Source organism: Xiphophorus maculatus, chromosome 2 (genome assembly GCF_002775205.1).
Source record: "Xiphophorus maculatus strain JP 163 A chromosome 2, X_maculatus-5.0-male, whole genome shotgun sequence".
NCBI lineage: Eukaryota > Metazoa > Chordata > Actinopteri > Cyprinodontiformes > Poeciliidae > Xiphophorus > Xiphophorus maculatus.
The window spans coordinates 16,001,007-16,013,902 of NC_036444.1; the positions used below are offsets into that span (position 1 = coordinate 16,001,007).

A 12,896-nucleotide genomic window follows, 5' to 3' on the forward strand; every position below is an offset into this window, starting at 1 on the left:
AAAAACAACAAAATAACAAAAAACTGATGAACAAGGCATTATACATTCTCCAAAGGCAAAGCACAAACAAATCTGTGTTAAAGCAAGTCATTTTATTACGTCTTTCTTTCTAATAATCTAAAATTGAGTAATGTTTGTTTTATAGTTTGACTTTGTGGAGCTTTCACCCCTGACCAGACCACATTAATGCTTTTAGGAAACATCATTACATTTCCTGACCCTTCATTACACTTTGGATGTCTGACCATAATTTGACTTGATCAGGGGGATAATCTAATGGTAGAGTTGAGAGGCTTCTGTCTGCCGCCACACTGTCTCAGAGTTACACCAAAAACAGACATAAAGCAGTTGACGCTTCATCTACACAAAACTCTCAACATTCATCCTCAGATTTAAAAACATGTAATAATTCCCTTTAAGTCACTCCCAGAATGGGCAGAATACCTGGAGTCTATACACAAGATTAGATACTTTGTGAAAAATATAATAAGACTTAAATGTTAAATGTAATAAACCTATTATGGGTTTCCAAAGCCATGATATAATCTTGTTGGCTGTGCCTCATTAACAATTAAAAAAAGTTACAAAGAATCTCCAAAAATGTTCTTGCTAAATTGTCTGTCATGTAACAAATAGAAATAATTTTGGTCATTCTAACTGACCGAAAACAAGAAAGGTTTAGTCTGATTCAACTTCAGACACTTAGAAAAAACATTTGTAGGCTATGTCACGTTTTAGTTGTTAGACTCAAATAAAAAAAAAATCTAACTTTTAAATATGGCAATCAATCACTGCAGTTTGTTATTAGTCTCCATAAATCCTTGTTTCTAGTTTATGCTACGAAGGAAACAATTTACAGCTGCCACAGCTCGTCGTGGAGGAAATGTAGAGAAATGTCAGTATCTGTTTGATGTTGGAGGCTTGGTGGATTCATTTTATTTTATTCTTTTTACAAATGGCACCAAAAATGGTAAGAATTAAAGCAAAATCGCCACACGTTATATTGTGATATTGGACATAGGTGTTTCATCCTTCATAATTCAGTGAGACTAAATGAGTTTGTTTGTGTGTGTTGGATGGTTAGATAGATGAAAGAGATAGACAGATAAAGAATAGACAGATAAAGAATGGCCAAAAGAACGATGGAGTGGTAAATAGTAAATGAACTGCTTTCTTAGGAAAATGAAGATGGGATTACAGCAAATAAGCTTAAAAAGCTATTTTTTATAGACTTTCCTTCATGAAAAGAGGCAGAAAAGATGAAAGGGCAAGTGAAGGGCAAATGAGCCATGAAAGAGAAGAAGGCAGCTATTGGTATGTGATTCAAAGGATGAAGGAAGGACACAAAACAAGAGTCTAATTGCTTGACTAATTAGAGTCTTTGTTTCCCGTCTCCTCTCACTGTGTGCTGAACAGATAAAGATGGACAAAGGAATCTGAATAGGATGGATAACATAAGAAGGCTCTGTGGGAACCGACCAATATACCAGAGAATATCATCACAGCCTGAAGTCTGCTTTGGCTAAGGCATTAAATTTTTATTTTGTATTAAAAATGGAGGAAGGAACCTTCCGCTTGTTGATATACACACTCTTTGACAAACATCTAGGAAAAAAAACCCACTGAAGCAAAGCGAGGCCGTTTGTCCAAAAACCTATTGACCCACAATGCCTATTTCTTGGCCCTCTCTCTTTTATCTTAAAAATCTGGAAGTTAAGTAAAGAGTGTAAACTTCCTGTCTTTGCTATTATCTTCTTATGCTATTTCACTCTCTCAGCCCGCTGATGGCTTTAAGAGTCCACAGTCCAATTTTGAAGTCTGTCCTTTATCCCGAGTGTCACCCTGTTCCCGTCTCCGTCTCTTTTTTTCTCTTGACTGATTTCTTTATCTGCAATGCCCACAGGTGTCCTTTAAGTAAAAGCTTGTTCTCAGCAAAAACGTTTCTCTCAACTACATTAATGATACTAGAGTCTGGAGCTGCCCGGAGGAGGACAAAAAGCTTTTTTCCCTTCACACTCTCTCCTCCCTTTTTTCCTCCATTTCCCATGCATTTCTCTAATCCATCAGAGCGCGATCCCAACGCTCTTCCCTGCAGCCTCAATAAATCCTCTTTCTTCCATTTTCTCCATCCGGCTCTGTCATCCCCTGCTCTCTCCCACTTTTCTTCTGTGTCAAGTCGGCCATTTCTTTCCTGCACTTCTCACACAGTCTACCTTTTTTGAATTGACCGCATCCAATTCCTTTGCATTTAAGCATCTCATGTAAATATTGAAGAATTACTGAGCTCAGTTTTTTTTCTTTGCTTTTATTTCTATCCTTTTCCCCGCATCACTCTTATTTTCTGCCCAAAAATTGTGAATTGGGGAGAACAGTTTGTGTTCACTTTTCTGTGCTTGTCCGGTATTACTAGATTTTAAATAGTTCTTGCTTTTCTCAATGCAACACCAGGGAGTCAAGCTTCAGACAGTTTGTTTTAAGCCCCCTCTGCCCTAACACCCCTGGATAAAATCCAGTTCAAGCAGTTGTCTTCAGAAGTCCCCTAATTACTACAAAGAGTACATTGGTATTCAATTTAACCTCCCTCGAATAGCTGTCTTTAGAAGATCTCAAAGGGGTATTAGAAAAGATTAGTCAACAAGCAGCGTCATAAAGACCAATAAACACTTCAAGCATAACAGAAATAAACAACAAAAATACATAGGAGAAAGAGCCAAATGGCCCACCATAACTCTGTAGAGATCCACCTATTGTCTACACAGTTCAAGGCAAGTGGAAAGCCGTTGTTGGAAGCCATAAAAAGTCTGGTTTGCAGATTGACACAAGCCATGATAGGGACAAACAACATGTGAGAAAATGCTCTGTTAAGATGTGACCAAACTGTACTTTTTGGTCTCTCTCCAAAAGGCCATGTGAGGTGGAAAACTAACACTGCATTTAGTTTTGACCACGTCATCCGCATGGTGGTGGAAGAATCATGCTGTGGAGATGATTTTTCTTTTTAAAGCTGATGGGACGATGGATGGATGGATGGATGGATGGATGGATGGATGGATGGGTGCACAATTAAGCAATACTTTGTGTTGGTTATGTAAAAGTGGTTCTACAATACATTATAATTTGTAATTGTAAAGTGACAAAATGTGAAGGATTAATGTGTTTTGAAAGGCACTTTAGTTGTATTTTCGGGATAAGCAAGAAACATTTTTTTTGTATGTTTGTTTTTGCATTTATTTATGTGTTTTGCAAAAGAAGACTGTCCATACTGTTGGTCTTACACATCTCTGCTTTGTTTTCATACTTAACTTCTTAGATGTTTGGCTGAGCATATCATATAATCCACTTTTCAGTTGAGCGCTCCTAAGAATGGATATAAATGGCATCATGGAGGAGCATTGTTGTGATGATGTGCTGAAAGTGGAGTGTTGGAAAGATAGGAGCTTCTTAAAGAGACAGAGGACATTTTCAAAGCGTCAAATTGCCATGATACATTTAACATATACAGCATTTTAATAACAACTAAAGGTAACATAGTTACTTGACTGTGCTACAAAATGGCACTATGTGCCTGGAAAATGCAGATTACCTCTCCCCCTCCTTTTTAAACAAGCTGTTTATATGTCACAATCTGAAAAAAACAACAACATTGTTTTCCTAAATGTTGTAATCCAAACACATAATCCTAATTTTTAGTCCCTGTCAGAGCTTCTCATCTCTTTAAACCCACTCACATTGCCATCATAATACTGACTGTTCACAGAACGGAATGGTTCAAATGGGTTTAAGCTCCTGAAAATAATTTATAGTGCTGTACTTATAGTTTCAGACAGAAACAGTGTGGCAGAAGATAGCAACCTGATTACTGTCTGACCTGTGCGTGCCCGTCCGATTGTAACAGAGTTATAAATGTCAGACTGTCACTTTTAGAAAATGACAATCTGACATTTACAGAGACAATGACTGTGATTTTTGCATGATTTTTGCCCCCACACTGCTGATGCTGGAAAGCTGTGCTGGTTCAGCTCGGAGCATCTGACAAGTGCAATTTGCCTTGTTGCTGTGATAAGATTCCCAAAGAAATTATATTACATAAAAGTTGAGATTCAAATGCTTAGCAAAAGGAAATCCACTGCTGTGTATGTGTGGTCTTTTAAAGCAACCATTATTTGTCTGCAAGAGTCTCTAGCTGTTAATCTTGTCTTACTGCAGACCAATAAGAATATCCTGGATATTTACTTGATCCCCTTCAAAAAGGCTTATGTATCCATTCCCAAGCCACTCACAACATAATTTCTGCTCTGCGTCAGACTAACCTGACCCCCTGTCATCATTACTGTCTCTAATCACGTTTGGCTGCAACCGGCACTGTGTTGCAGTTTGGTTACAGTCAGGCATTACTGCCAATCAGATGTCTGCTGTGAAATCACGGTTTTCCACAGCTCCAAAGATGTGCATTTAAACCCCAAAGGCTTTCCGATTAGACATAAGTCACACTCCAACACAGATGCGCACACGCACACACACAGTCAAAGATATGTATACTTGCAGGCTCCCATCACTCAAACAAACAGATGGTGGACTGAAAGCCTTAGGGAAGAAAAAAAAGGACATAGGAGTCATTGCAGCTTGCTGGCAAAAAAAAAAAAAAGCTTTATTCTAAGATCTTCTAAGTATCTTGTGTGGAAAGAAGTTAACACTCAGAGTGGTACTCGTACTCAAATGCAATCAAGGAACTGTATGCACACAGAGACAAACACACACATACACACAAAAGTGAATCCAATCAGATAGTGCAGGTGCTGAGAGCAGGTGCAGCGTTCGGCTCGTCTCCATGCTAAATATGGATGCCTATGATGTCAGCTGGAAAAACACTATCCTTTCCTTTTGCTCCTCACCACCTATAATGGCCAGGAGTGTTAAAGTGATTCAATTATAGATACGGAGATCCCATAGTGAAATAACTGGACATTCTCCACAAGGCTTCCCTCACTGTTGCCTGGAAAGGAGCAACAGTAATAACTAGGAAAAGGAAAAATAACCCCACATATTCCCTATAAGTCTGTACATAAAATGAAGAGCTTGCATCACATTTAAAAAGCTGTAAAGGATTGGAAGTGAACATCATCCTCTGCACTCTATGAGATGAAATACCAAAAGACATTTTAAGTAGCTTATATAATAAATCTTCTTGCTAATTGGTGGATAACATAAAGTGATGTTTGAGTGTGGACACACAGAGCCAATGGGAAGTTTACTCACATTCAGTCTGTGTGTAGATATATTCATTTAGGGCTTTTAAAGGCAATTTGAACTGCTGTTTTTTTAGGGCAGACTGATCAAGCAACACACCATTTAACTGATTTCTGAATTGGGTGCACAAGTCTAAATTTATTGTAAAGTATGCAAGCTCTGATATAAACACAGAGCCTTAAAACATTTTAAATGTCCTTCAGCAATCTGCAAAGAAGGCACACTTATGGATGGGTGTTGTCCACTTCTCTTAGTGGAAACTCGTTGCTTGATTTGGGTGACAGCCGCACAATATGTTGAATAGAAGTCAACGTCATGATTTCAATGTAGCAATATTGCAATCACAAGAGACTGTTTGGATGCAGTATTTGGTACAATGTTATATGAGCCTATGCTGTGTATTTTGATACAGTAAATTGCCCTCTAAATAGATTCTTTCCCAAACCTTAATGTTCACCCTTGATGTTTATCTTTTAAGTTAAAAGGTCTACTATATCATATAAATAAGGTCTACCGATTCTAACAATGCATGTCCAAGGTGACAGTGTGTACATTTCTCCTCAGTTGGCATTTGTACTCCTTAAATTTACATTTTTAGGAGCACAATCACTTGTTCTCCTAAATAAACTTTTAACTCTGAACTATTTTTGAACCATGACTCCTGTTACCATGTTATGAAGCATGTCGTGAAGGATGTACTGCTCATTAGTTTTTCATATTGTTCAAACAATTTTACTTTCACAGTAATCTTCCACTTCTTGTCAATCAAATCACAGCTTAAGCTGTTCTGGAACTTCTATGACATGTCACATCAAGCGCAGCTCCGGACCAGCTCAGTATGCAGCTCTGAGCGTTTGAGTTTGTAGAACCTAAGCAAATGTCAATCTCCCAGTGTTGTCTACACAGCCAGAGGCGCTGTTAGCTGTTTCGGAAAGAGGAGATACGGTTGATGGGGGTTATCTGGGTTCCTCACCTGACAACATTACTGTCACTCATCAGGTTGTTGTGACAGCACCTAGCAGGCACTGCCAACCTATCACGTCACAGATATGAGCACAGGTGGTGACAAAACGGTGCAGTTTGAAAGTGATGCATTTATAAAAGTCATCACCGGAGAATTTAGAGGCTTCAAAAACAAACAGCTTTTTAATGTTTTTTTTTTTTTTTTTTTCTCGATTCAGGTCAGTATAATTCTCTCGAAACTCGTATGCCAAGGAATGGAGAGTTATTACCTTCAGAATGAATGTCATTAACATTTCATTATCCAATGAAATTACTTTTCTATTAAAAAATCTATTAATAATTTCAATGATAATTTGAAAAATATGAATAATTTAAAATTTTTGCCGTTACAAGAAGTCGGCTGCAGTGATTGAAGCATCTGATTAGAATAACAGCTTGTCTGCTTGTGGAGGAATTTTAAGTCCAGCTGGAATGGGACACCAGGAAAAACCAAGAACTTCCTGCAGGAATCCCTCTGGTATGGGAAGCCTGCAGGGTCTCCCAGGAGGAGCCTGGAAACAGAGAAATATCTTTCTCCAGTCTAATGTGTGAACAGTGACATAAAAATAAAGGAACCGCTTCAAATATTTAGTGAATTTTTATCTAACTGCAGATTTGAATTGTGATTAATACATGAAAATGAAGTAAGACTTGTCCTACCTATTGTTGCCTATAATTTAATATGTTTATCAGATTATTATTATTCTCAAAAATCAAGGAAATGTTGTCTGATAAATCTTCACATACATTCAATTTCTTTAACATAAAGAAGTCAAGTAATGGATATATACTTTTATGGAAACAAGATAACCTAATGGAGATTGACTGATTGGAGAACTATGTGCAAGTACCTTCTATCCATCAAGTGCAATGATGAAAATTTAGATTCAGTGCAGAGACAGCACCATTACCCCCTTCACAGACACACAGACTCTAATAGTGTGAGTCATTACCTCCAGGTGGTGACAGCCAGGTGGTGTGGACGGCCACCAGATCTCACTAACATGTGTATCGAACTGAATCTACTGTCCTTTCCATCTATTAAAACAGCCACATAGAAAAAAAACTTCACGCTCCACAAGGATGACACAACTAACATGATAAAAGTAGACTACAGCTCCTGCTCATTAATGAACATCACGTGTAGAGGATGTAAAGCAGCACAATCACACAGGAAGATTTACCACCCCCACCTTTCCTCTCATTCTTTCCAAGTCTTTTGGTTATGGGTGGGAATCAAAAGTTCAGGTTCCATTTTTTAAAATAATCCTAGATCTAGTTAGTAGAAAAAGAAGGAGGTGGATACAGTAGGTGAAAATATATGCTTTAGAAATTTGTGAACGCAGGTGGAAAAATCTCTGAATTCGGATACAGCAGCTTATTTAGATTTTATGTATGTGTTTGGACAATTTAGACCAAAGAAACAATGTGCAGGTCTTTCAGCAGCCATTGTTTGTTCTTTAGAAGGTGTCTGTGTGAGATGTTGTGTCATTATTCATAGCTTTATAGCTTTATTTTTCTTGTTTTTAGTGTTTTTGATTTTACTTGTCTCTGTGCTGTCTTTGTTTCATTGTTACCTTCGGTTTTGGACAGGATAAATTGTCCATGGGAGTTTGTAAAGTATTTTATCTCAATGCCCCCCAAAACTGGGATGCGAATGGTGCATCCCTGCACTTATTTTAAATTCATGGTAAATTATTGATTCAATTCATTCAGTTGCTCATCTACAACACACACCTGCTTTCCAGTAAGTAGTCACTCTCCCAGGTATATACAAACAGTATACTTCTAAGCTTCTTCAGTTTATTGCCAGATCCTTATTGTTTGTCAATGTTGTAACCATTTATTCAGTGGAACTTGTGCTATATAAATTATATTTTGATTTGTTTGATAGACTGTTGCCACTCTTTGCAACCAAGCACATGTTTATTGTGAGCCTGTGGTTGTTTGGGATTTATGCCATCAACCAGCACCCTGCATTTTTCTTTGGTTTTCTTGGGTTTTAGCTCCTTTTTAAACATATTAATTTGCTGTACATAATTCCTTCCTACATTTGGGTTCATCCATATTTTTTTTCATTTATATCTTCGAAGACCATGCCTTTATTTCATTTTATCCAGATAAGGCTCAGTATGGTAATGACTATGCACAGTGTGAATACTGTTTTAAATTGTAGATTTGATTAAGGCTTTGCGAAGAACAGAACTGGGGAGTCTGTAAATAGCCTCAAATAGCCCTAAACCTATTTTCTAGTAGCAAATTACACCAAAGCCTCATGTTGATAAGGGCTACCTGCACACTTGTGACTACTAATTTTCACAATGATTTCCTACCACAAAATAGCTTGTCATATTCTAGGCAGACCAATATCATTACAGGTTGGGTAATTGCTTCTTTATATATTTGATTTACAAATTTCTGAGATTACCAGGTAATAAAATGTGAGTAATCACTTATTATTTTGGCTGCGAACAACCTGACATGCATTATTATCTGATCACATCTTCCTTTGTTCTGCTGTCCTAAGTTGCTGATTTTAATCATATCCCATCTAGATTAAAGCAGAGCTTTTTCTTTAGCAATTAACCCAAACATTTGTCATTTTAGGTACATTCCTTTACAAAACAAAGCAAGCTAAAGGATGCTGCACAGTTCAGCACAACTTACAGTACATGTGCGCAATGACTTGGAAACTCATTAGAAAAAAAATAATTTAATGGCTTTGTACTTAACATCTTCACAATAATCTGAAGAGACATGCACTTAGTTGTGTTTAAAATTATAAATGCATCCTTTCCCACATGCCCGCACACAGTAACATCAAATCAGTCTTTTCCAATTATTCTTTCATGTTACGTTCCACAAAGCAAAGTGATAGCAAGGTATAATAACTCAACCCATAATAAGGAATAACTTTGTAACTGAAGCTAAGGTAAAATAGAAAATTACAATATCTGTTCAGTATATAATTTTGTGTTTAATTTAATCCGCAGCACAACGTACGTAGTTTGTAAATCAAATTCTCTAGTCTCTTTTATTCTCTATTGTAGTCCAGTCTTTGGTCCTCTGTGGCTGGGCCTGACAATAGTCAGTTTATTGCTGACTTGACAATCTAAAACAGGCATCTGCCTGTCCTGTCAGCTATTAGCAGAGGCTTGGCTAATATGCTAATAGTTCAAGCCGGTAAACAGTTAAACTGAAAACAGAGGCAATTCTGTATGTTGAGCTCAGGGAAGGCAGGCTTTGGTTTCTGCTTGTGGTCACAGAAGGTCAGAAGACCGGTTCCCAAAGTTTCCAAAGCAGGCATCAGCATGGCACAGTGGTCTGTGTCAAAATTGTTGAAAGAAACCGCCGATATCTTGGAAGAGTAAGACAAAAGTGAGTTTTGTGAAAGTATAAATCTCACGTCCTGCAGTTGATATCAGAGTTAGCACACAGAGCTCGGATCTTGATGTTGACTGATAAGAATGAAGCTGATTCTGAATCTTCACACATTCCCTTTCTCTCTTTCCCCTTTTTCAATTTACAGTCACAAAGAGTCAGAAGGGAAAAGAAACAAGAACACAAGGGAAATAAAACAGAAATTTGCAAATAAACGGATGAAGGAAAATAACAAGAAGGTTGAAAAATCAAAGAGATGAAATATTAGGAGAAGGAACATAAAGATAAAAAGGGACAGAATTTTTTTTTATAATTTCCGAATATGGAAAAAACATATATATAAAATGTGGTGGTACAATAAAAAATATTAAATATATGAAATTACTATAAAAATTGAAAAAATAAACAGGAAAGAAAAATAAAATGAATAATTAATTAATAGTTATAATGTTAAATTTATACTTAAAGAGCTCTCCTTACCCCCTTCTTTCAATTGTCTTCTTTAAGGATAAACACAGTAGACTATTAATTATCCTGACTGGAGGTGTTCTGCTTGTTCCTGAACTTTCTGTGTTTTTACCAAAGCTGGCTCACATGGGCCGTTTTCTTTGTCAGCCTAATTAGACGCATTACCTGTGAAGGTACAATTTGACAACCTCTGCTGGCTCTATTTCAGGATTTGCATGCCTGAAATAACATGCCTGAAACATCAGGGTATGTGAATTTGATTGTCAGATATAGCTGGATTTATTGGCAATAAAATTCTGGAATGTATTTGATGGATTCAAATTTTTGAAAAACAGGTTTTTTCATCTGTCCAGTGGTTAAAGTACATGTTTGTGCCTTAGAAGAGGTTTTAATTAGAGTTAAAACTAGCTAGAATCCCCCTGTGCTGAAGAATAGCTCCTTCAATAATATTCTAAGTATTATTTTAAAATTTATGCTGTTCTAAACATTTCTAAAGGATCACTTTCTGGATGGTTCTGAATAACACCCCATCTGGTGCATCAGATTACATGTGCACAGAAGAGGCCTGATTTCAAGCGTTTAGTGGACACTTGAGCCATCCATTTACTCATGTATGTGGGCAGTAAAAGCCTTCACAGGCAACAAACTTGACTTGTCTAAAAGAAAAAGCAGACTGAATGAAAACAGATTATCTTTGGTACAGAGTGCTAGAGAGACTCTACAAAGCTCTTCTAGGAGATGCACCAGTGCAGAACTGTATTCATATCCACTTTTGGTCTCTGTACTGGAGAGAAATAAATGTGCTATTAGGATATGTGGGAGTTGTCACAGGTACTTACTGCACAGATTTGGAGGATTGGGACCTGAACTTGGTGAACTCGCCTGGAGCAGTCCACTCTGTACCCAGCTGCAACAAACAAGAGAGAGAACAGAGGTCAGAGTGTGAGGGAAAAAGAAGGAGGGAGGGAGAAAGCAGGGTTTTAAAACAGCATTAAAATGTTAGAGAGCAGTTTGCAAAGGTGTTAAAGAACCTCTAAGGATAAAAATATAGCACTGTGCTCTTTTGAGTAGATATTTTGATGTTTAAAGTTGCTAACTCTGACAGGGTTAGAGTGAGGCATTTTATTAGGAACCTCAGTGATTGAAAATATTTTACCAAGTAATACTTCCAGATTTCCATTGGAGTGGTAAGTCACTGACCAAACTCCGAATCTTCCTGTCTTCATTTTTAACCAAAGTGATCTTGAAGTTTTCCATTCATTGTACCTGGGAAGTTCAAAGTTGGAAGTGTTTGTGTTTTTCTTATTCATTTAGAAAGTTCTAAGCAGCTGCATAATTAATTCAAGAAGGAAATTAACAGATTTTTCATTCATTTTTACATTCTGACACTCTGTTTAACATCATAAATTCTACATAGAAATGTTGACTCTTTTGCCAACATCATGCAGACCCCCCTTTTCTCTATGTCAACTGGAGGGTTTTTCCTTTTGCCTGGTTAAATAAAGGTATAATAATATGTTTTGTCTTAAACTTAAACCTGAAGGAACAAATCTCCAAAAAAGATATAACATGACATACTGTAGTTGCAATGCCAATGTTGAAGCCTTTTTAGGTTCACAACAGAATTGAAAACAAGACTGTAAGAGCCAGATTGCTCCTTTACTTTTGACATCGTGCACAACTCAGGAATATCATATGTCTTATCATGTGAAAACATGGTAAGACCCAAAATATCAAAGGGAGTTAATTAGGAGGAAAGTTCTGAAACAAGCTTGTGTATAAAAACTAATGGCTATAAAGAATGAGAAGATGAGGAAGAGGGATTCCCTGCCAATACTGACTCTTAAGAAGCGAGCTCATCAGAGTAGCTGGGAATTCCTTCATGGCCCTGGAGTCAAATCAGTGCCCATTCGTTTCCTCTGCAAGCCAACACAACTAATTAGGGCCCTTGCTACTGCTGATGCATAATGGAAGAATACAGCTAAGATCACAGTGGGCATGTTTTCAATTGTTTGAGCTGGACACACTTCTATGTCTAAAACTGGCCAAAAGGACAGTGTGGCCGGCAGTGGGGACAGATCACAGAAGTCTCTTAGACTGTAAATAGCTGCTTATCCTCGAGCTGAGCTCCACTGAGAATTAACAGAGAAGCACACACAGTGAGTTACACCTACAACTCGCTGGCATTAATACAGCAGCATATTTTAATGTGTTTTGCTGGCATGAGAATAGAGTCACCACGGAAAGAAAAAAAAAAACAGACATCAGCGCCTGTCCAGAACTAACCAGGCCCCTAGCGGTTTTTAAAGCCACTGAGACGGTCTCTGAGGCAGCTGGCTGGAGAGAAGGCAGATACAATACACCAGTCAAAACCCTGCACCATGCTGCTGCTGCTACTGCTTTGGCACATTTCAGTACCAACGGTGGTAAAAAAATATTCCAGTCTGAACACAAAGGCAGAAAAAATGGCAGGACATTAAAGTCCACTATGAGACCACTTGAAATATAAAATTTAGAAAATGTTCAATTATAATGTTTGTGTCAGTGATGGAAAAATCTTTTTTCAAACACATTTTCAAATTTATATTGCCAGTAAGAGTTGCAAAAGTATCTTGAAGTAGATCTTCTTGATTTTTTTTCCACTTATTTATGCATAGAAGGTTGAAGAAGAAAACAATGAGAGGTATTGTGATGGTTTGGCTAAAATATCTCGAAAAACAGTTCATAATACCACAGTCTAACAATTTCAAGAACAGACGGGAAAAAAAGTCACTGATATCTGTTAGTCTGGAAAGAGT

At 37.4% G+C, this 12,896-nt stretch overlaps 1 protein-coding gene across 1 annotated transcript in view; it reads right to left on the reverse strand.

Annotated features, from left to right (window-relative positions):
• The window catches only part of b4galnt4 (beta-1,4-N-acetyl-galactosaminyltransferase 4), a 138,145-nt gene that overhangs the window by 26,305 nt on the left and 98,944 nt on the right, over positions 1-12,896 (reverse strand). The window contains exon 7 of the mRNA XM_014472442.2: positions 10,938-11,005. Coding sequence (XP_014327928.1) covers positions 10,938-11,005 — 68 coding nt within the window. The remainder of the gene's footprint in view (positions 1-10,937; positions 11,006-12,896) is intronic.